Here is a 25,335-nt window from a genome sequence, read left to right as displayed (position 1 = left end):
AATCCCCCAGTGAATAAATATTTTAAGAGCCAATCTCTGAATACAGAAGGTGGTGCTAGCAACACCAGTGTTGTGTATTCCCACACCACTTACATACTGTAAGTCGCTTTGGACAAATGCCTTTCCTGCTGCTGGCATACATTAGGGTGCATAGTGTGCAGGGAGCCAGAGCAAAAACATAAGCATCAATTCACCTGACGTGAAAAGTGTGTCATATCCCTCTTTTGGAGGACACAGTGTTCTTGAACGCAGCAGACAGCCATTGACTTCCCTCGCTGTAACATTGTTGCATTATACCATGGATTTGATTACTTCAGTTCAGCCTCCTGATGGGAAACAGTGATGTATGGAGGGAGAGAGAGAAAAAGGGAGAGAGACAGTGAGAGAAAGAGGGATAGAGGGAGGCAGAGTTGTGTGGGAGAGAGAGAGAGAGAGAGAGAGAGAGAGAGAGAGAGAGAGAGAGAGAGAGAGAGAGAGAGAGAGAGAGAGAGAGAGAGAGAGAGAGAGAGAGAGAGAGAGAGGGGAGAGAGAGAGAGAGAGAGAGAGAGAGAGAGAGAGAGAGAGAGAGAGAGAGAGAGAGAGAGAGAGAGAAAGTGAGAGAAAGTGAGAGAAAGATGGAGAGAGGGAGGCAGAGTAGTGTGGGAGAGAGAGAGTGAGATCACTACATTATGTTGCCATATATTCTTCATGGTACATGGTGTAGGGGAAGGTGGTTCTTTCAGTACTGTACATGCCAAACTCACAGCTGTGTTGAGACATCTGCCTCATCCTTTCAGTTGATCACTGAGATTAACCTGTTCAGAACACTATTGTGCCAATGGTTTGACCATGCCTTCTTCTCTGAGCAACTGCAGGGTTTTTCTCTCTGTCTTCTTTCTCACATTATTAGAAAGTAGAAAATGATCCACTGAAGAACATTGAGTTTCTTTGGTTTCAGTCATTGGTTTTTCTCAGGTGGCCATAGTGGTATTATTAGTATACACTAAAACACACCAATCAATTTATACCCAGAGACTGCTATATGGAGATTATTTTTAATGCATGGCTTTGAATTATAGTAAGATGAGTACACTAGGATAAGCTAATGCATAGTAGATACAGATAGCAGTGTGCAAAGTGATGTTTGAAAATCCATTTGTTGACCACAGAAACATACAGTCCACAAACCAATGAGTCATCAAAGAGAAAGTAAACTGTTCTCTGTAGAACCAGTTTATTAAAAGTTCCCAGAGAAACTGAAAGAGAACATATGGATAACAACAAGATAACAAACACCCTAATAGAAACATACTCTTCAAATTAAGCACACCACTATGTTTAGCTAGTCGCACATCCCAGAGCTCGGTCGCACCTCCGCCTCCACACCAGAGAGGTGTCTAAGGAGGATAGGAAATTGCTTATCTGATCTTCTCTTCATTTAAAATCACTGTGAACAGATGAACAGATGGCTAGATTCAGCAGTCCCTCTTGAGCCTCCACTAGACCGTATTTACAGCTCAACGTTAAACGTTAGAAAAGGAACATTAGTCAGTGAGCAATGGCCGCCACGTGAATAACATGGCGACCACCCCTCATCACTGTCAAACGCTCCCTAAAACACTTCTGCGAGCAGGCCTTTCTAATCGACCTGGCCCGGGTATCCTGGAAGGATATTGACCTCATCCCGTCAGTCAAGGATGCCTGGTCGTTCTTTAAAAGTAATTTCCTCACCATCTTAAATAAGCATGACCCTTTCAAAAAATGTAGAACTAAGAACAGATATAGCCCTTGGTTCACTCCAAACATGACTGCCCTTGACCAGCACAAAACATCCTGTGGCGGCCTGCAATAGCATCGAATAGTCCCCGCGATATGCAACTGTTCAGGGAAGTCAGAAACCAATACACACAGTATTAGTCAGTCAGGAAAGCAAAGGCTAGCTTTTTCAAACAGAAATGTGCATCCTGTAGCTCTAACTCCAAAAAGTTCTGGGCCACTGTAAAGTCCATGGAGAACAAGAGCACCTCCTCCCAGCTGCCCACTGCACTGAGGCTAGGTAACATGGTCACCACCGATTAATCCATGATAATCGAAAATTTCAATAAGCATTTCTCTACAGCTGGCCATGCTTTCCTCCTGGCTACCCCAACCCCGGCCAACAGCTCCGCACCCCCCGCAGCTACTTGAACAAGCCTCCCCAGCTTCTCCTTCACCCAAATCCAGGTAGCAGATGTTCTGAAAGAGCTGCAAAACCTGGACCCGTACAAATCAGCTGGGCTAGACAATCTGGACCCTCTCTTTCAAAAAGTATCTGCCGCCATTGTTGCAACCCTTATTACCAGTCTGTTCAACCTCTCTTTCGTATTGTCCGAGATCCCTAAAGATTGGAAAGCTGCCGCGGTCATCCCCTCTTCAAAGGGGGTGACACTCTAACTCAAACTGTTATAGACCTATATCCATCCTACCCTGCCTTTCTAAAGTCTTCGAAAGCCAAGTTAATAAACAGTTTACTGACCATTTCGAATCCCACCGTACCTTCTCCGCTGTGCAATCTGGTTTCCGAGCTGGTCATGGGTGCATGTCAGCCACGCTCAAGGTACTTAACGATATCAATAGCGCCATCGATAAAAGACAGTACTGCGCAGCCATCTTCATCGACCTGGCCAAGGCTTTCGACTCTGTCAATCATCGTATTCTTATCGGCAGACTCAATAGCCTTGGTTTTTCAAATAACTGCCTCGCCTGGTTCACCAACTACTTTTCAGACAGAATTCAGTGGGTCAAATCGGAGGGCCTGTTGTCCGGACCTCCGGCAGTCTCTATGGGGGTACCACAGGGTTCAATTCTCGGGCCGACTCTTTTCTCTATATATATATATCAACGATGTCGCTCTTGCTGCGGGTGATTCCCTGATCCACCTCTACGCAGACGACACCATTCTGTATACATCTGGCCCTTCTTTGGACACTGTGTTAACTAACCTTCAAACGAGCTTCAATGCCGTACAACACTCCTTCTGTGGCCTCCAACTGCTCTTAGACGCTAGTAACACCAAATGCATGCTTTTCAACCGTTTGCTGCCCGCACCCGCTCGCCCGACTAGCATCACTACTCTGGACGGTTCTAACCTAGAATATGTGGACAACTACAAATACCTAGGTGTCTGGCTAGACTGTAAACTCTCCTTCCAGACTCATATTAAACATCTCCAATCCAAAATAAAATCTAGAATCGGCTTTCTATTTCGTAACAAAGCCTCCTTCACTCACGCCGCCAAACTTACCCTAGTAAAACTGACTATCCTACCGATCCTCGACTTTGGCGATGTCATCTACAAAATAGCTTCCAATACTCTACTCAGCAAATTGGATGTAGTCTATCACAGTGCCATTCGTTTTGTTACCAAAGCGCCTTATACCACCCACCACTGCGACCTGTATGCTCTAGTCGGCTGGCCCTCGCTACATATTCGTCGCCAGACCCACTGGCTCCAGGTCATCTATAAGTCTATGTTAGGTAAAGCTCCGCCTTATCTCAGCTCACTGGTCACGATAACAACACCCACCCGTAGCATGCGCTCCAGCAGGTATATCTCACTGGTCATCCCCAAAGCCAACACCTCCTTTGGCCGCCTTTCCTTCCAGTTCTCTGCTGCCAGTGACTGGAATGAATTGCAAATATTGCTGAAGCTGGAGACTTACATTTCCCTCACTAACTTTAAGCATCAGCTATCTGAGCAGCTAACCGATCGCTGCAGCTGTACATAGTCCATCTGTAAATAGCCCACCCAATCTACCTACCTCATCCCCCATAATGTTTTTATTTACTTTGCTGCTCTTTTGCACACCAGTATCACTACTTACACACCATCATCTGTTCATCATCATCTGCTCATCTATCACTCCAGTGTTTATCTGCTAAATTGTAATTACTTTGCTACTATGGCCTATTTATTGCCTTACCTCCTCATGCCATTTGCACACACTGTATATAGACTTTCTTTTTTTCTATTGTGTGATTGACTGTACGCTTGTTTATTCTATGTGTAACTCTGCGTTGTTGTTTCTGTCGCACTGCTTTGCTTTATCTTGGCCAGGTCGCAGTTGTAAATGAGAACTTGTTCTCAACTAGTTTACCTGGTTAAATAAAGGTGAAATAAAAAATATTTAAAAAAACATCTGTAGATGGAAACCAGCCGACCCAAATAAAAATGCCAAGCTGTTCTGCCAACATATAAAGGAAAGTCAGTAGCCGATTGGCTTCTACTTGGCGTGGCTGAAGATAATTGCCCTGTGTACGGCCTACAAAGTGTGGCCATCCTGGAAAGGCTTCAGCTGTAGCTGTGAAGGGGCCTAGCTGCCACTAAATGCTATGGAGTTGGGGAACACATCCTCCTCCTCGGCCACAACAACTCTGTCAGCCTGCAACAGATGGCCCACACACACACCACCACCCCCTCCTCTCAAGAGACCCAGCCACTGGGTAAACCCAGACACTCAGACAGCAACATTACCCACTCCATTCAAACCCCATTGTTTACCAGTTTGTCCTGTTTTGTGGGAATACTTGGCATTTTTGGTGTGCGGCCTGCGAGACTAAGGGGAGGGTCGAGTGAAATGGGCCATGTCCAGAGATTGTGTGAGAGAGAGAAACTAAGGGTAGGGCTGAGCGAGATCGCTGTCGGACTGGCGCCACTTTATCTACAGCAGGATCTCAGACTGCCCAGGAGTTTCCTGAATGAGTCGCTACTGCTTCCCAACTGAGGTTTAGGTGGCTGTGTTAAAAAACTATCTCTGAGCTGAGCCACACCACCAGCAGAACAGAGGGCACTTGAATAAACCCTTCCTGTTTACCCGTTTTGTCTTTCTCCCCCTGCCTCTTGACAGATATTCTAGTTTGTCTGGGGCTCTGAGGACCATGCTGCTGTCTGTCTGTCTGTCTGTCTGTCTGTCTGTCTGTCTGTCTGTCTGTCTGTCTGTCTGTCTGTCTGTCTGTCTGTCTGTCTGTCTGTCTGTCTGTCTGTCTGTCTGTCTGTCTGTCTGCCTGCCTGCCTGCCTGCCTGCCTGCCTGCCTGCCTGCCTGCCTGCCTGTCTGCCTGCCTGCCTGCCTGCCCCCCTCCTTCTAACAGGGTATAATGCTTAATGTTTACCCTGCAGCGACAGCTCCCTGCTCCTCACCCATCACCCTCCCTCCGCCACACTATGGATTAGCTCGACAACAACACTTTCAATGCCTCCTGTCTGACTAGACAGAAAAGGACAGAAAGGACCGGGGTAAAGCCCCTTTAGTCTGGAAATATGCAAATGCTGATGGTGGCAGGATTCTGGCAGAACTCAATGGGTACAGAACCTAGCAAGCCGATGTGGTGGACTGGCTAGTGGATGAAAGGACCCGGCCGTTGTTTTTAGCGAGCAGGGTTCTCTGCTGCTCAGGCTAGTACAATGCCTGGCTGCTGTCTGTGTCAGTGTGTCTGTCTGCTTGTCTGTCTGTCTGTCTGTCTGCCTGCCTGATTGCCTGTCTGTGGGGCCAGAGCAGCTATGTGAATGCACTGTCATGTTCAAAACATGTTTGATCGTCGACCAACCAAAGCAACACTAATATTCTTCTCAAATTAGCCCTCATGAGAGGAGCTTTATGAAAATAATAGTGTATATCTCGGGTGGTGATGGACTAAGTATAGAGCAGTCAATGCTCAGTCTGTCGCGCTTTCATCTCCCCAGTGAGAGAAAACAACATGGCTGAGTCCCAAATGGCACCCCATTCCCATTGAGTGCACTACAAGACAGACTACACTTTTTTTTTTTTAAGTAGCACACTTGGGAATAGGGTGCCAGTTGGGGCTCCTTATTTCAGGAGTAGGTCTATATGTGAACAGCCATCACATGCCGATTAATACTCTGTGATAACTAAGGTCGCATTTGTTGGAGACATCACACAACTCAGCGTGAGGCTGGACCCTAAATTGGGAGCAGCACCAATAAGCGTCCTCTCAACACCAGTGGGATCCTAACTTAGGGGCACCTTTAGGCCCTGTTGACAGGCTAACGCCAGCGGGGAAGTATTTCAGCGTGACACCAGAACCAGCCGGAGAGGAGGAGCAGCTACAGTAGACAAAAGTCAGCAGTATAGTAGTGTATGACATATGTATGACCCTGTTGCCCTCACAATTATTTATTATGGCTTTGCAATTTGCCAATACTCTATGTAATATTGTGATGTTAAGAGATGTTAAGAGAGACGACGTAAAGAGATTTCTGTTTTGTTGACCTTTCCACAAGGTCAATATATCTCGTAACATTGTGAGTTCAATATAGGGCAAATCCATCAACACATGCTTTGATTTGAGAGAAGACGGATCCTGTGGTCAAATAACTCCGACTGCACAGACATTATGATGGCACTGCCAAGTACAACCATCTTCTATTTAGGGCGGTGACTTTTCAATGCGCTGTCACACAGTTTGCTTATCTAACATTTCGTATATCAAAATGAACTTCAGAAGTCTGCCACTATACACGTATTAACACCCAAGGTTCTTAGAATGAAAAGTGAATGTGTGAATTGAAATTCTATGCGAGGATATGTAAGGATATGAACTCATGAAAGGCTGGTGAGTAATAACCTTCATTGCCATATGTAAACTCAAATAATTGATTGCTTTCATCTGTAGATGCAATTAATTTCAGTGGCTCCCTGGAATATGAAAAGAAAGATGTTTTTTTGTTCCAATAACGATGAGTTGAATTTAAAGGTGAATAGGCCTATGGGTGGGCAAGCCTTCATCTACCTGATGGATGGCCTTACAGTAAAAGCCATTGATGCCATAAATGGCGATGGAACAGAAAGCATAAAGAGATGAAGATGAGACGAAGATGACATGAACTGATGCTGAGAACCCGTTGACCCCTATCAACTTGTTTCTGGTACGTTTTGGAGTGAGTTGAAATGACAGTGGCTATGGAAAAATTGGCAACTTGGAAAACGTGCTCCACTGCTCACACAATTGTGTACACAAAAACAGTTGTGCTTTCAAGAGTAAAATCCTTCTTGACTCAAAACTCTCGTTGTGGCAAAAAGTTTGTCATCAGATTCTTTGGGAAGATCTTTGCACGGTACCAGGAAAACAAATGGAGGTAATCGAAACACTTTAAAACCCTTATATTGATACAGATATAATGCCTGTAATCATTTATCCCTGCCTGTCCTGGCAATGCCTGGTAAATAAATAGGTCTTGCCTGTCTATCTAGAGTGCAACAGGGGCAACAGTAGCTAATGCTGGGCATGCTAAGATTAAAGAGACACTGATACGTGCTTTGCTTTAAAAAGCACTGAGCTTGCCAGCTTTAATGTTGAGCATGTTCAAAGCCTCCCTGCACAGAGGGACGGGGGGGGGGGGGTGAGAAATAAATCAGAGAGAGAAAGCAGAGAGAGGGAGAGAGAAGAGAGGGAGAGAGAGAACGAGAGAGAGAAAGATGTGGAGAGAGAGAGGTGGAGAGAGAGATGGAGAGAGAAAGATGGTACCTGGGTTCATGTAAGGACATGAGGAGAGCAGTGCCAGATAAAAGCAAGGGTTTCAGGCTTTGGGTTTCAGTGCAGTCCCGCCCCTGTTACAGGGATGAGGAAAAAAGCTGTCACTGATACCATCACTCATGTCAAACGCCATGGAGTGCGGGTGTCGAGGAGAGACAGATTCTGTCCGCTTTGACAAATAGGGGAAAGAGAGACCCAGAAATGCCATAATTACTATTTTGGATGGTTTGCTCGGTGTAGGTGTGAGAAATGTATGTGTGAAACATTTCGAGCACAACAAATACATAATTTAATTAACTAGTATTGTAGTATGGTATCACAGGAGGCTGCTGAGTGGAGGACAGCTCATAATAATGGTCGGAACGGAGCGAATGGAATGGCATTAAATACATGTAAACCATGTGTCTGATGTCTTTGATACCATTCCACTGATTCCGCTCCAGCCATTACCACGAGCCCGTCCTCCCCAATTAAGGTGCCACCAACCTCCTGTGCATGGTATGTAGGCTGTAAACCCGATGTCAACACAACATCAACCAGAAAACCAAACCAAAATTATTTTTTGTGACGCTGAAATAGAAGTAGCTATTATGTGTCAACTTAATCAGAGAGTGGAATATTAGGCCTCTAAAAATCCCCCTGAGATATTCACTGAAAACTGTTGCTGCATAAGTGTCCACCACGCTTTGCTGGAGAGGCTGAAGTGAGGCACATGCCTGCTCTGTATGTACATTTAAGACATACTTAATGTACGTATGCAGTATGCCAATCACGAACAACCTAACTAACTGGCATCATCATATGCAATGGATGGATGTGTAATGCCGTTACAGGAGATTTTGTTTCCTAATGAGATTAGGAGGAGGGTAATACTGCGTTCCAAATGACACCCTATTCCCTATATTACCCTATGGGCCCTGGTCAAAAGTAGTGCACTTGGTTGGGAATAGGGTGCCATGTGGGACACATCAGGTGCCAGTAGATTGTAGCCTACACGTATGTCTTGTGATGTATTGTCATCTCTATGCCATGTAGCCTAAGCCTGTACTTCATTGCAGAGCACATTTTCCTATGCGATATACTATTCTATTCTTCCTTCCCTTACATTGCTCCTTCACTCAAGAAGAGAGAAATAGAAAGGGAAAAAAATAATAAGAATAAAAGAAGATACTTGTGATGTGAAAGATAGAGGAAAGGAGGACAACATGACTAGGCTGTTAGCCTTACTACATGAACCCCATCTAATCTTGTACAACTTTATCCTGGGGCCTGGGACTATAGGACAGTAATGGCTTTGGCAGAGATCAGCTGCAGGCAGGTGGCAATAATTACCAGGTGTGAATAAGATCAGGTGTGTCAATGGATCAAGCTGTTTAGAATCTGCTTCTGATCCAAATGTACTTCCTGTCACCACTTGTCTTTGACTTTTAGATTTAGCAACGGCGTGAGTAGGCATTACAAGGCAGTAACTAAGCGATATATATTCAGTTTACTTCAAGATCAAATTTCCATATCTCGCTATTAAATACTGGCCTGTTCATACTAGCTGTAGGGGTGCTATATTCCACACTACTGACGCAAATGTTTTCTCCCTAAATGTTTTGGATAAAATAATTTAACAAGCCAGAACATTGGCAAGTGTCCTTCTCAAGTGATTACTTTTATTACACACACATGGCTTATATAGCAAGCTCTAGGCTAAGGATAGGAATGCAGAAAGTTTGTCAGAGCAGTACCGTGCTGTATGAACAATTTAACATTCCCTAACAAAAACCGAAATATAAACAAACAGCAAACTCTGAAGGCTGTCCTCCTTTTTCATCCTTCAAATACATTTATGTTATTAAAAGGAAGACAATATCCCCAAACTGGAATACATGGGGTTGGTGAACTTGGTAAGTTATAGGAAGGAGAAGTAGCCAAGGTTTGTAGAGAAGTTCTCACAAAGATATTAAAACAAAGAACATTTGGACAAGTGGGGACAAGGAAAACGGCTATTATAGGGTTAGGGTTAGGTTTAGGGTTACAATTAGGGTTAGGTTTAGGGTTACAATTAGGGTTAGGGGTTAGGGAGGGCCCCCGAGTGATGCAGCAGTCTAAGGCACCGCATCTCAATGCTTGAGGTGTCACTACAAACACCCTGGTTCGAATCCAGGCTGTATCACAACTGGCCGTGATTGGGATTCCCATAGGGCGGCGCGTAATTGGCCCAGCGTCGTCCGGGTTTGGCCGGTGTAGGCCGTCATTGTAAATAAAAATGTGTTCTTAACTGACTTGCCAAGTTAAATAAAGGTTCCAAAAAAAAAATAGGGTTAGGGGAAATAGGATTTTCAATGGAAATCAATTGTTTGGTCCCCACAAGAACAGTAAAACAAATGTGTGTGTATGTGTGTGTGTGCTCGCAGTGGGAGAGAATTTATCTTAGTGGCATACTGTAATCTCTTCTGTGCCAAGATCCCTGGCCTTGTTTGGCGGTTGTCCCATTTGGCATGTAGAATTGTTTCAAATCTTAAATTGTTGGTTGTGGCTGTGCTCCTGTCATACATTTATATAGACTGCTGCTTGACTACAACTGACAAAGAAAGTGTTCTAGGTGTACAATGGGGGTCCTCAAACCAGTGGGCCTACTGTAACATTGGCAGGAGGACATCCCTACTCTATTCACCTCACATTGTACACTTAGTAAGCTACGTAACAGCAGGAGGACATGGCTGCTCGGTTGGGTAATAGTTGAAATCCTGTGTGACCACTTGGCCTTTGTAACTAAGAACTAGTCCTCATGTAATTAGGATACGCTGCTCTAGTCCAATTACCGTCTCTTATGCAGCCAGAGATTGGGATTGGGAGTGAGAACACGTTTAAGTGCATGCGTGTGCCTATGACCTATTGGGTCAGAATCTTTCAAACCAGAACCATAAAGCAATAATCCATAATAATCCAAACACTTAATGTTAAAAGGTATTTCTACTGGCTACTGTAGTGCTCCTACAACACAATGCTACTGTATTTTGCCTGGCAACAAAGTACCTAACACACAGTGGTGTTATATTTGTGTAGGTAGGACAACATCAGTGTAGCTTGGAAAAACACTACAGTATGACAAATCACTGTTGACATCAAAGAATTCCAACTATCCCAGACACTGAGCCTTATGTGTTACAGTAGCACACAAGTAGAATGGGTACGCCTTTGTGTGTTGAGGGAGAGAGAGGGGTGGGGGAGAGAGGGGGGGGGGGCACTGTTGCCTGAGTACATTAATCATAGCCTCATCCATCAAAACCAATTTAGCCTGATAGATCACCTTGTGCAGTCAGATAAATCCTTCAGCTACCAACATGCAGGAGGTAAATACATTAATTTCCTTGAGACACAGGGTTTATGGGTACATTTCACCACAAATCATTATCCACTAGTCCACCATCATGAAATTGTAAAAAACATGATCCTGCTTATGGTAGGGCTACACCTTTCCTTACTCCACTTACCATTGATTTTCCAATCAACTCCGGGGGGGGTTAGCTGACTATACTCCACTCCATGGTGAAGGAAGTTTATGATGAACTCCGCCAATGGAGTGGAGCAGAGACCAGGCTTTGTGGAATTCAGCTCCGACTACATCAATCCGCCAACTACATCAATCCGCCCCCAAAAAATGTTGCGTGCCTTTCTTTGTAGTTGCGTGCCTTTTCCTCTGTAGTTGCGTTCCTTTCTTTGTTTGCTGAAATTCACACTTTTTCAATGAATGTGTTGCATGTGGCAATTGAATCTCAACAAGGAAACGATCGGTGGTTATATTAAATTAACATTTAATGAAAAAGTATTAATTTCAGCAAACAAAAAAAGGCACGCAACTACAGAGGACAAACATAGTTACAATGTAAGCGTTTAATCATTAAAATGTTGAAGTATTGACCTTGGGTGAATTGATGTAGTCAGAAGCGAGAGGTTTTACTCTGCCCAAAATCTGTCCATAAAAATAAGCCCAAGGAAGAGGGTTTTAAACAAAATTGGTTTTGGGAGGCTGGCTTCTTGACTGGAGGCTTTACTGAGTTTGAAGTGGAGGGAGTACAGGGCTTAGCATGTCTCTCTCGAGGATGCTAAAAAGAGATTTTGGCTTGGAGAAGTTAAATATTTTCAGAAGGAGTCAGGTAATTGGTTAAGGGAGGAGGATTGGAGGGAAAGAGAGAGGAGGTTGAAAAGACTGAAGGAGGCAGAGGATAGGTTTGAATCTGTTGAAGCTAGCAATAACAAGGGAGAGGGTATGTCGAGGAAGATTGGTGTCAAGTTCAAACAGAGTGGGCCGGATGCCAGTTCGAGTTCTGGAGGTGAAATGGAAGGGGTAGAAGGAATTGTGAGGAGCTCGGAGCCTGAGCCTTGCATTGATGGACATGGTTATGGTAAAGTTATGTTTCGTCCAGTGGGAGTGAGATTTTTGAAGAGGGTGGAACCAGGCCTTTTGGCTGATCCATGGGTAGTTGGGTGGAAAAGACGGGTGGAAAAGATGGTGGTTGCTGTTGGGTCGGTGAAGGTAACCTTAAGTGGACTTGTGATGTTTGTTCGTGTTTCTTCAGATCAGAGGGAGAGGGCGCTCTGTGCGACGCAACCCAGGGAAATACCTGTATCTTGCTTGCGCTTAGGCACAGGGCACCATTGAAGGGAGTGATTTCTGGGTTAGCGTTAAGTGTGGAGGTGGAGCAATTTATGTTGAAGATTCCTGGTGTTTGTGCCACTCGCCACTTGGTGCGTGCAGATCCGGTGGGGGGCATGGTGATTCAGAATCTTTACTTAACACAGTAATGTTAGGATATATGAGTTATGCTGTTAAAGCTTTTGTGGCGAATACACTGCGGTGTTATATGTATCACGTTTATGGGCATGTCACAGAAGTGTGTAGGAGGGAGATTCCAAGATGTGGGAAGTGTGTAGGAGGACATGGGACAGAGGAATGTGCCGTTTTGGTGGGAAAAGTTGTGCGTCTCAACTGTAGGAGTGCCCATGTTGCTAGAGATCGGACGTGTCCGGTGAGAAAGAGGCAGGCTGATGTGGCCAGGGTCAGAGTAGTGCAGAAGATGTGGTATGCTAAGGCAGTGAAGAAAGTAGATGAGGGTGAATCAAGGTTGAGGGATTCTGAGAGGAGCCCTGTGAATAGTAGATCTGCGCCAGAACCGAGGAATAGGCCAATGAGTGATACAGTAAGGTTGGCTTCTTAGCGTTCGTTATCAACTGTACCGCAGAGATGGATTATAAGTCACAGAAAATAGATGTTGTGGTGGCAGCTGCAGAGTAGTACTTGGGGTTACGGGAGTTGACTTCAGAAGTTACAGGGTGTGTTGAGTGGTCGTGTCCCGTCCTCACAGGCCGTTGCTCTGGGGTAGGATCAGATAGGGTTAAAGTAGTGGAATAAGGTGGTGGGTTTTAATGAGTGTAGGGTTAGTTGGTAGGGTAATTAAAAATATGTTACGTTTGACATTTTAAATTTAAGAAAATCCCATTTCCCCTTTTCCCATTTTGTATCACAACTATTGGTCAGTTGGGGGCTGTAATGCAACATACTGGATGCCAACTGCTGTTAAAAAAGAAGAAGAAGAAGAAGAACATTTTTGGTCAATTAAAGAGTGTCGAATTTGGTCAACAAAAAATGTCATTGCTAATTTGCTGTGTGAGGCTTATTTGATCGAAGAGAAGTGTTATAATGGTTAGGTTGTTACGAATGCAGTAATATAAGTGGCACACGTGGCATTTCGGCAAATATGAAGAAAACAAAGCGACTTTATATCTGAGTTTTTCCTGTAATATAGATAGAGGACTCATCATGGATATAACCTGTTTGAGCATGGACATTGCCATTGAGGGCTTCCACCATTTTAAAGTAGTTATTTGGGTGGGGATTCCTATACGTTGGGAGCAATCAGCCAATGATGAAGAAGAAAATTGATTACTTTAAAATGGAGATTGCCTCAATGGCATTGCCCATGCTGTCACAAATGCTATAATGGCACAAATACAAAGATGAGTCCTCTATCTATCTCTATGGCCTGTTCACGTGCATATCTGCCCTCTCATTGGCTTGAATGGTCACACCTGATCTCTCCTCCTCCTGTTTGCTTTCCATCTTCTAGGACATGTATTTCCATTGGACGTCTTTTCTTGGTGCAGTCCTGACCGGCCTTGATTTCAACGTCCAAGGAGGCGACTATATTTGGTTCAGATTTTGCCCTGTCTGGACCGGCCTTGATTTCAACGTCCACAGACCTTTATTTGGCCCAAACATAGACGTCTATAATTTGTTCAGATTTGGTCCAGTCTGGATAGGCCTATATTTGGCCCAAACATAGACGTCTATAATTGGTTCAGATTCGTTCTGGTTCAGACCGGCATTGATTTGACCCAAACATAGATGTACAGTTGAAGTGGAAAGTTTACATACACCTTAGCCAAATACATATCCTCAGTTTTTCACAATCCCTGACATTTAATCCTAGTAAAAATGATCTGTCTTAGGTCAGTTAAGATCACCACTTTATTTTAAGAATGTGAAATGTCAGAATAATAGTAGAGAGAATGAATTATTTCAGCTTTTATTTCTTTCATTACATTCCCAGTGTGTCAGAAGTTTACATACACTCAATTAGTATTTGGTAGCATTGCCTTTAAATTGTTTAACTTGGGTCAAACATTTCGGGTAGCCTTCCACAAGCTTTCCACAATAAGTTGGATGAATTTTGGACCATTCCTCCTGACAGAGCTGGTGTAACTGAGTCAGGTTTGTAGGCCTCCTTGCTCGCACATGCTTTTTCAGTTCTGCCCACAAATTTTCTATAGGATTGAGGTCAGGGCTTTGTGATGGCCACTCCAATACCTTGACGTTGTTGTTATGCTTGGAGTCATTGTCCATTTGGAAGACCCATTTGCGACCAAGCTTTAACTTCCTGACTGATGTCTTGAGATTTTGCTTCAATATATCCACATAATTGTCCTACCTCATGATGCCATCTATTTTATGAAGTGCACCAGTCCCTCCTGCAGCAAAGCACCCCCACAACATGATGCTGCCACCCCTGTGCTTCACAGTTGGGATGATGTTCTTCGGCTTGCAAGCGTCCCCTTTTTACTCCAAACATAACGATGGTCATTATGGCCAAACTATTTTTGCTTCATCAGACCAGAGGACATTTCTCCAAAAAGTACGATCTTCGTCCCCATGTGCAGCTGCAAACCGTAGTCTGGCTTTTTTATGGCAGTTTTGGAGCAGTGGCTTCTTCTTTGCTGAGCGGCCTTTCAGGTTATGTCGAAATACGACTCGTTTTACTGTGGATATAGATACTTTTGTACCTGTTTCCTCCAGCATCTTCACAAGGTTCTTTGCTGTTGTTCTGGGATTGATTTGCACTTTTCGCCACAAAGTATCTCTAGGAGACAGAACGCGTCTCCTTACTGAGCGGAATGACGGCTGCGTGGTCCTATGGTGTTTATACTTGTGTACTATTGTTTCTACAGATGAACGTGGTACCTTCAGGGGTTGGATGAGCCAGACTTGTGGAGGTCTACAATTTTTTTTCTGAGGTCTTGGCTGATTTCTTTTGATTTTCCCATGATGTCAAGCAAAGAGGCACTGAGTTTGAAGGTAGGCCTTGAAATACATCCACAGGTACACCTCCAATTGACTCAAATGATGTCAATTAGCCTAACAGAAGCTTCTAAAGCCATGACATAATTTTCTTGAGTTTTCCAAGCGGTGTAAAGGCACAGTCAAATTAGTGTATGTAAACTTCTGACCCAGTAGAATTGTGATACGGTGAATTATAAATGAAATAACCTGTCTGTAAACAATTGTTGGAAAAATGACTTATGTCATGCACAAAGTAGTGCATGCACAAAGTAGTCCTAACCGACTTGCCAAAACTATAGTTTGTTAACAAGAAATTTGTGGAGTGATTGGAAAACTAGTTTTAATGACTCCAACCTAAAAGTATGTGAACTCCCGAATTCAACTGTATATAATTGGTTCAGATTTAGCCCGGTCCAGACCGGACCAAATCTGAACCAATCATAGATAGTCTATGTTTCACAATTTTGGACAGCACAGCACAGCAGAGTACAGTACATCACAGTACAGTACACAGTACAGTAAAGAAATTTAGAGAATAGTAGAGTATAATACAGTAGAGCACAGTAAACTGTATTGTACTGTACTCTACTGAATTAAACTATATTGTACTGTACTCTAATGAATTAAACTGTAGTATACTGTATTGCACCGTACTCTACTGTACTGTAGTTTACTGAATTAAAACTCTGATGTCCTGTCCCGTACCATATGTACCGAACTGTACTGTACTCTACTGTGTTCTACTGTACTAAACTGTGCCGTACTATACTGTGATGTTCAAACTTGTGAAACACAGCCTAGACGTCTATGATTCATTCAGCTTTGGATCTGGTCTGCACCGAGTAAATTTGTACTTGTTTGAGGGCGGAGTTCATTAGGATAATACCCAGCATGCTTATTTTTAAAGTTTACATTTTGGTAATTCAGCAGATGCTCTTATCCAGTCAGTACATTCAGCTAAGGTACACAAACAAAAATATCACAGTCTTAGCAAGAAAAAAATGATGTAACTGTTATTGAGAATGTTATTGTAGTTGAAGTGGTCTTTTGGTTTACAGACTACTTTGAACACCATTGCTGCCAGTTTTAAAGCTCATAAAAAAGCTACCATAAGTGCATGAGACATGGGAGCAATAATAAATATTTTGCTGCAATCTCCAGTTGGCTCCTCTGTCCTATATTAAGGATGTACTCCGAGATTAAATAGTACCCGCAAAACACCAGTCTCAACGTCAACAGCAAAGAGGCGACTCCGGGATGCTGGCCTTCTAGGCAGAGTTCCTCTGTCCAGTGTCTGTGTTATTTTGCCCATCTTAATCTTTTATTTTTATTGGCCAGTCTGAGATATGGCTTTTTCTTTGTAACTCTGCCCAGAAGGCCAGCATCCCAGAGTCGCCTCTTTACTGTTGACGTTGAGACTGGTGTTTTGTGGGTACTATTTAATGAAGCTGCCAGTTGAGGACTTGTGAGTCGTCTGTTTCTCAAACTAGACACTGTAATGTATTTGTCCTCTTGCTCAGTTGTGCACCGGGGCCTCCCACTCCTCTTTCTATTCTGGTTAGAGCCAGCTTGCGCTGTTCTGAGAAGGGAGTAGTACACAGCGTTGTACGAGATCTTCAGTTTCTTGGCAGTTTCTCGCATGGAATAACCTTCATTTCTCAGAACAAGAATAGACTGACGAGTTTCAGAAGAAAGTTCTTTGTTTCTGGACATTTTGAGCCTGTAATCGAACCCACAAATCCTGATCCTCTAGACACTCAACTAGTCTAAAGAGGGACCATTTTATTGCTTCTTTAATCAGACAACAGTTTTCAGCTGTGCTAACATAACTGCAAAATGGTTTTCTAATGATCAATTAGCCTTTTAAAATGAGAAACTTGGATTAGCTAACATAACATGCCATTGGAACACAGGAGTGATGGTTGCTGATAATGGGCCTCTGTACGCCTATGTAGATATTCCATTTAAAACAAATCCGCCGTTTCCAGCTACAATAGTCATTTACAACATTAACAATGTCTACACTGTATTTCTGATGAATTTGATGTTATTTTAAATGGACAAAAAAATTAGCTTTTCTTTCAAAAACAAGGACATTTCAAAGTGACACAAAACTTCTGAATAGTAGTGTATATAAAGTACCAGTCAAAAGTTTGGACACACCTACTCATTCAAGGGTTTTTCGTTATTTTTTACTATTTTCTACATTGTAAAATAATAGTGAAGAAATCAATACTATGAAATAACACATATGGAATCATGTAGTAAGCAAAAATTTTTTTATCTAAATATATTTTAGATTTTAGATTCTTCAAAGTAGCCATGTTGGTGACAGCTTTGCACACTCTTGGCATTCTCTCAACCAGCTTCACCTGGAATCTTTTCCAACAGTCTTGAAGGAGTTCCCACATATGTTGAGCACTTGTTGGCTGCTTTTCCTTCACTCTGCGGTCCAACTCATCCCAAATCATCTCAATTGGGTTGAGGTCGGGTGATTGTGGAGGCCAGGTCATCTGATGCAGCACTCCATCACTCTCCTTCTTGGTCAAATAGCCCTTACAGAGCATGGATGTGTGTTTGGTCATTGTCCTGTTGAAAAACAAATGATAGTCCCACTAAGCGCAAACCAGATTCCATTTTGTATCGCCGCAGAATGCTGTGGTAGCCATGCCGGTAAAGTGTGCATTGAATTCTAAATAAATCACAGACAGTGTCACCTTCAAAGCACCCCCACACCATCATACCTCCTCCTCCAAGCTTCACGGTGGGAAGTACACATGTGGAGATTATCCTTTCACCCACTCTGCGTCTCACAAAGACATGGCGGTTGGAACCAAAAATCTCAAATTTGGACTCATCAGACCAATGGACAGATTTCCACTGGTCTAATGTCCATTGCTCATGTTTCTTGGCCCAAGCAAGCCTCTTCTTTATGTTGATGTCTTTTAGTAGTGGTTTCTTTGCAGAAATTCGACCATGAAGGCCTGATTCACGCAGTCTCCTCTTAACAGTTGATGTTGAGATGTGTCTGTTACTTGAATTCTGTGAAGCATTTTTTTCACTGCCATTTCTGAGGCTGGTAACTCTAATGAACTTATCCTCTGCAGCAGAGGTAACTCTGTGTCTTCCTTTTTTGTGGCGGCCCTCACGAGAGCCAGTTTCATCATAGCGCTGGATGGTTTTTGCAACTACATTTGAAGAAAGTTCTTGAAATGTTCAGGATTGACTGATCTTCATGTCTTAAAGTAATGATGGACTGCCGTTTCTCTTTGCTCATTTGAGCTGTTCTTGTCATAATATGGACTTGGTCTTTTACCATATAGGTCTATTTTCTGTATACCACCCCTACCTTGTCACAACACAACTGATTGGCTGAAACACATTAAGAAGGAAATAAATTCCACAAATTAACTTTTAACAAGGCATACCTGTTAATTGAAATGCAAAAGAGCAAGGCAAAAGGTGGCTACTTTGAAGAATTTCAAATATAAAATATATTTTGATTTGTTTAACAGTTTTATGGTTACTACATGATTCCACATTTGTTCTACAATGTAGAAAATAGTAAAAATAAAGAAAAACCCTTGAATGAGCAGGTGTGTCCAAACTTTTGATTGGTACTGTATGTGCAGTTGAAATTTGGCCATAGAATCAACGTCCGGAAAATATGTATTTTCACCTTTCATTCAGCACATAAAATGCACCTGATTTCAACATCCGTAAAATATGTATTTTCAACGTCCACAAAATACATATTTTCGATGTCCAGAAAATGTAACCTTTATTTAACTAGGCAAGTCAGTTAATTAACAACAAATTCTTATTTACAATGACGGTCTACCGGGGAACAGTGGGTTAACTGCCTTGTTCAGGGGCAGAACAACAGGTTTTTACCTTGTCAGTTTAGAGATTTAATATAAATCCACTTGTCTACCTCCCTCACGTAAAATACGTTTTTTCTATATCCGGAATATATGTATTTTCAATGTCCACAAAATACATATTAGCGATGTTTAGAAAAGACGTATTTTCGATATCCGGAAAATAAACCCGGAAAATACGTCTTCTCACCTTTCATTCCGCACCTAAAATGCACCTGACGTCTGGAAAATACATCTAAAAGACAAGATAATTTGCTTACTGGGAAACTACTTCATGGAGTTGAGTTTTTCTCAGCTAGGGAGTATATTGCTTTTTTGCATTGTCTCTCTTCCTTCATGGGTTGATCTGAACAGGACAGGGTAAACAACTTCCTATAAGAATCCATCATATTTATTTCACCTATCCAATGTTTTTCGATCAGAGCATATGAAGGAGAGGACATAAAAGGAGGAATCCACGCAGACTATTGAGATGTATCCCAACTATGAACGGTTCTCTTCCTCTGATTGGATTCCAGTCATCTTTAGGCTGCCCGAGCTCGCTTTCGATTTGACGAGAGGGCGTTTGAGTAAACGGAGGGGAGGGGTCTGAGGGTGGAGTAAAGAAAAAAACAAAGACAATCCACACCAAACGCCATCTTGAAACTGTGGCACTGGTCACAGGAGAGGGAAATGTTGAGGATACTGCACGCTTGGGAAAATGATGTACTGCCGTTCTTGTCTTTGATACACTCATGACTTGACAGCAGCGTGTTGTCAAAACTTATTCGCTGTTGATCTCATGTGCGTTTCCCAACGACGTGTCTGATAACATTTTGGTTGCTCCAAAGCTGCAATTGGATACGATTTTTACAGACACTGGTTGCCAGCTTTTACGGTGTGCACAACTAGCTCGTAAAAGCCAACTGACAGAACACATTGCAATCCATTGGGAAGGGGAATTACAATGTTTCTGTTTGGAATCGGATTATGCACTAGCATAACGTTAACTTTACATTTTGGAGCGTCGTGAGTACCAAGAAATTAGCTGTATCAAATATAACGTTAGTCCGCGAAATGTGGTGTATTGAAACGTCTTTCTTATCTAGCTAGCTGACGTTAGATCATTTACTATAGCTAGAAAACGACGTAATTTTAAACTACCTGAAGCTAGCTAAGATTGAGGGTTAATTAGATATGTTCCATGATATTTTTGCTAATTTGACTGCTTAGCATTATTACCTGGTTTCGTCTAACTAGGTAAATTAACAAGATTGAATGTAAAGAAAGGTAACAAATGTTAAACACTGGAATAGTTGCCTAGTATTATTGCTAGCTACTAGTACTGTAAGGTGCTACGGATAGTTAGACCAACCTGCAACAAGTCAGTCATTAGCTATGGTTTTAACCATTTTGTAGCCTCTAGCTAGCTACACAAGTATCACCTCTTCCACATTTTTGGACATAATTCTTCAGGACCTTCAACTGTGTAACGTAGTAGCAAGCCTCTTGGCTGGCCAGTGGATATTTTGGAGTCTTCGCAACAAACACCTGTCAACTGGAAAGTCCGTCTTAATACCACACTATGTTGACAATACTAGCTTGCAAACTAGCTGGCTAAGTTAGTTACATTTTTCTTTTTTTGCACAGACCTTCACAACACACAGTGGAGGAGCAAACCTTTGCAGCTGTGTGTTGTTTATTTCCCGGAAATAAAAGGATTTCAATTGGATTGAAAATGGGAGCCGCTAGCGAGCTGGCGTTTGCTGTTTTTCTCATCTCGTTTTCCTCAGGTGGGTGGATATCTGTTGGTAAAATAATTGGCTTTGTATGTATGGTTGTGTTAGAAATACTGTACTACTGTACACAGTCAGTGATACAATGCGTTTTGGCCTTTGACCGTGACACCTGCCTCATTTTAAAGTTTATTACACTTTGCTTGAACAGAGATCCCGATTTGTTTTTCTTTCTCATTAACAAGTATACTGATACCTCCTGTTATGTAAAAAATGCAATTTGTTGCATGGCTCAGTCTGTGCAGTAGCAGTGATTGGATACTTTAATCCACTTGGATGAGTGGGAAGATATATGTTGATTCATAATGTAAGACGAATTGCAGTGTGTGGAAATACCTGGAATATGCCTCTTCCTCAGTGTGTGCCGCATTACATTTCCAGTGCACCAAGACCACTGACAAAAAAAAAAAAATCACTCAGAAGCATCCATGGTGCTATCATCTGAGGGGAACTAGCCATAAGTCACCTATGCCATCTATCATTTTGTAGAGTGTTAGGGGTCAAAATGAAACTGTATATGGTGTTTTACTTTGTATTTCATGTCATATAGAAGCTTCTCAGGAACACAACACTATATTTCATGAGGATAGGACTTACTGTTGCTGAGATCTTATCTGAAGTTATCGTTAAAGGTCAAAGACCAGTCCACAACCTTATGTTAATCCCTAGTCAATAATGGCACCAAATCACCTGTTGGGATTCTTACATTCAACATGTTTTTTCCCCGATAAGATATTGTTTTGCCATTTTTAGGGTTGGTGTAGAACAGAGATGATTCAAGTAAAATGTATTATATTAAAATGCAATATTACAAACATGGCACTTAATATGCAAATGAGTCAGTACGGAATACAATTACAGTAATGCAAGACCAAGAATTTTAAGGTAGGTTGGTCATATTAACAATGCAAAACAGAATGTGTAACAATATGAACCAATTTATGAAATTAGAATGCAACTTTTTATACTACTTTATGCACAGTAAACTCAGCAAAAAAAATATGTCGCTTTTTCAGGACCCAGTCTTTCAAAGATAATTTGTAATAATCCAAATAACTTCACAGATCTTCATTGTAAAGGGTTTAAAACTTCTTACGGCTGAGATCCCGTTAACGGGATCGATATGACAACAGCCAGTGAAAGTGCAGGGTGCCAAATTCAAACAGAAATCTCATCATTAAAATTCCTCAAACATACAAGTATTTTACACCATTTTAAAGATTAACAAGTTTCTCACCACAGTGTCCGATTTCAAAAAGGCTTTACGACGAAAGCATACCATGCGATTATGTTAGGTCAGCACCTAGTCACAGAAAAACACAGCCATTTTTCCAGCCAAAGAGAGGAGTCACAAAAAGCAGAAATGGAGAAAATTAATCACTAACCTTTGATCTTCATCAGATGACATGCATAAGACTTCATGTTACACAATACATGTATGTTTTTTTAGATAAAGTCCTTATTTATATCCAAAAATCTCGGTTTACAATGGCGCGTTATGTTTTGCTTCCAAAACATCCGGTGATTTTGCAGAGAGCCACACAAATTTACAGAAATACTCATAATAAACATTGCTAAAAGATACAAGTGTTATGCATGGAACTTTAGATAAACTTCTCCATAATGCAACCGCTGTGTCAGATTTCAAAAAAGCTTTACGGAAAAAGCACACCATGCAATAATCTGAGTACAGCGCTCAGACCAAAACAAGTTATACAGATACCCGCCATGTTGTGGAGTCAACAGAAGTCAGAAATAGCATTATAAATATTCACTTACCTTTGATCTTCATCAGAATGCACTCCCAGGAATCCCAGTTCCACAATAAATGTTTGTTTTGTTCGATAAAGACCATTTATGTCCAAATACCTCCTTTTAGTTTGCGCGTTTAGTTCACAAATCCGAGTTCACGAAGCGCAGGCCAGACAAAGTAAAAAAAATTCCATTACAGTTCGTAGATACATGTCAAACGACGTATAGAATCAATCTTTAGGATGTTTTTAACAGAAATCTTCAACAATGTTCCAACCGGAGAATTCCTTTGTCTTTAGAAATGCAATGGAACGCAGCTAACTCTCACGGGCGTGCGCGAGACTATGCTCATGGCACTCTGCCGGACCTCTTACTCAATCAGCTCTTATTCTCCCCTCCACAGTAGAAGCCTGAAACAAGGTTCTAAAGACTGTTGACATCTAGTGGAAGCCTTAGGAGGTGCAATCGGGCCAAATTATACACTGTATATTGGATAGGCAAAGACTTAAACCTACAAACCTCAGATTTCCCACTTCCTGGTTGGATTTTCTTCTCAGGTTTTTGCCTGCCATATGAGTTCTGTTATACTCACAGACATCATTCAAACAGTTTTAGAAACTTCAGAGTGTTTTCTATCCAAATCTACTAATAATATGCATATCTTAGCTTCTGGGCCTGAGTAGCAGGCAGTTTACTCTGGGCACCTTATTCATCCAAGCTACTCAATACTGCCCCCCAGCCATAAGAAGTTAAACACTGTTTCCCATGCTTGTTCAATGTACCTTAAATAATTAATGAACATGCACCGGTGGAACGGTCGTTAAGACACTAACAGCTTACAGACAGTAGGCAATTAAGGTCACAGTTATGCAAACTTTGTACGCTAAAGAGGCCTTTCTACTGACTCTAAAAATACCAAAAGAAAGACGCCCGGGGTCCCTGCTCATCTGCATTAATGTGCCTTAGGCATGCTGTAAGGAGGCATGAGGACTGCAGATGTGGCCAGGGCAATAAATTGTCATCTCTGTACTGTGAGACAGCGCTACAGGGAGACAGGACGGACAGCTGATCCGAACATCATACATGCGGGATGGGTACAGGATGGGAACAACAACTGCCTGAGTTACACTAGGAACGCACAATCCCTCCATCAGTGCTCAGACTGTCCGCAATAGGCTGGACTGAGGGCTTGTAGGCCTGTTGTAAGGCAGGTCCTCACCAGACATCACCGACAACATGGGCACAAACCCACCGTCGCTGGATCAGACAGGACTGGCAAAAAGTGCTCTTCATTGCCGAGTCGCGGTTTTGTCTCACCAGGGGTGATGGTCAGATTCGCGTTTATCGTCGAAGGAATGCATTACACCGAGGCCTGTACTCTGGAGCGAGATCGATTTGGAGGTGGAGGGTCCGTCATGGTCTGGGGCGGTGTGTCACAGCATCATCGGATTGAGCTTGTTGTCATTGCAGGCAATCTCAATGCTATGCATTACAGGGAAGACATCCTCCTCCCTCATGAGGTACCCTTCCTGCAGGCTCATCCTGTTATGACCCTTCAGCATGACAATGCCACTGCGCGTTCTGTGCGTGATTTCCTGTAAGACAGGAATGTCAGTGTTCTGCCATGGCCAGCGAAGAGGCCGCATCTCAATCCCATTGAGCACATCTGGGAACTGTTGGATCAGAGGGTGAGGGCTAGGGCGATATTTTTTTTCTTTCTTCCCCAGAAATTTCTGAGAACTTGCAGGCTCCTTGGTGGAAGAGTGGGGTAACATCTCACAGCAAGAACTGGCAAATCTGGTGCAGTCCATGAGGAGGAGATGCACTGCAGTTCTAAATGCAGCTGGTGGCCACACCAGATACTGACTTTTGATTTTGTTCAGGGACACATTTTTCAATATCTGTTTGTCACATGTCCAGTTCATGTCTCAGTTGTTGTATCTTGTTATGTTCATACAAATATTTAGACATGTTAAGTTTGCTGAAATTCTTATTTACAACTCGGGGTTTGGATCCAGCAACCTTTTGGAAACTGGCCCAACGCTCTAACCACTAGGCTACCTGCTGCCCCCAAATGAGTAGGGTTTTCCAAACTTTTGACTGGTACTGTACATGTATGGGGATTGGAAATGATGCTGGCACAATACAGCCCAGGGTTTCAGTTAGATGCTGGCTTTTGGCCATTTTTTTTCCAAATAATAAATCAGTAAACATTTTTTATTTATTTTTTAATAAAAATTACTACCAGCCAAAATGACTGGGAGTGGGAAAAAATCCCATTGCAAAATAATGCTTTTTATTTATTGATGGAAACACATTCTACTGTCATGCTTTTAGGTGTTAGTTGTTTATGTATCTTCTTTATCTATCACACACGCACAGCATACAGAGCCTATTATCCTCAGCTTGTTGCTGCTGGAGTAAAATGTGCTGTTATAAGACCATATATTGCGCAACAATTCTAAGTACAGTCGCCTGTTAAAAACAGTTTTTGTGCACGGTTTAAAAGCTATTTTTATTTCTCAACTGATTATTGAAGCGCACCTCCCATTCACATGCAGGCAACGGTCTATCAGTTAAGAACAAATTGTTATTTACATAGATTGGGGCAACAGTGGGTTAACTGCCTAGTTCAGGGGCAGAATGACAGATTTTTACCTTGTCAGCTTGGGGATTCGATCCAGCACCCTTTCGATAACTGGCCCAACGCTCTAACAATTAGGCTACCTATTTCTATGCTTCCCATTTTATTTTTTTGTACACAAGCTGAAAATACAATATTTTTGGTTATTGATAAGACATTTCACA

General features: G+C 42.4%; 1 protein-coding gene across 7 annotated transcripts in view; it reads left to right on the top strand.

The window, feature by feature from the left end:
• Positions 1–19,628: 19,628 nt before the first annotated feature.
• Positions 19,629–25,335, top strand: part of LOC139532137 (activin receptor type-2A) — a 51,832-nt gene continuing 46,125 nt past the window's right edge. For 6 of the 7 annotated variants that reach the window (XM_071329340.1, XM_071329337.1, XM_071329342.1 and 3 more), the window contains exon 1: positions 19,629–20,772. In XM_071329340.1, the coding sequence (XP_071185441.1) occupies positions 20,718–20,772 (55 nt within the window). In that variant the 5' untranslated portion in view covers positions 19,629–20,717. The remainder of the gene's footprint in view (positions 20,773–25,335) is intronic. The other variant, XM_071329336.1, reaches the window with a different exon arrangement.

Source organism: Salvelinus alpinus, chromosome 10 (assembly GCF_045679555.1).
Source record: "Salvelinus alpinus chromosome 10, SLU_Salpinus.1, whole genome shotgun sequence".
Taxonomy (NCBI): domain Eukaryota; kingdom Metazoa; phylum Chordata; class Actinopteri; order Salmoniformes; family Salmonidae; genus Salvelinus; species Salvelinus alpinus.
This window is presented reverse-complemented; position numbering and strand designations above follow the sequence as displayed.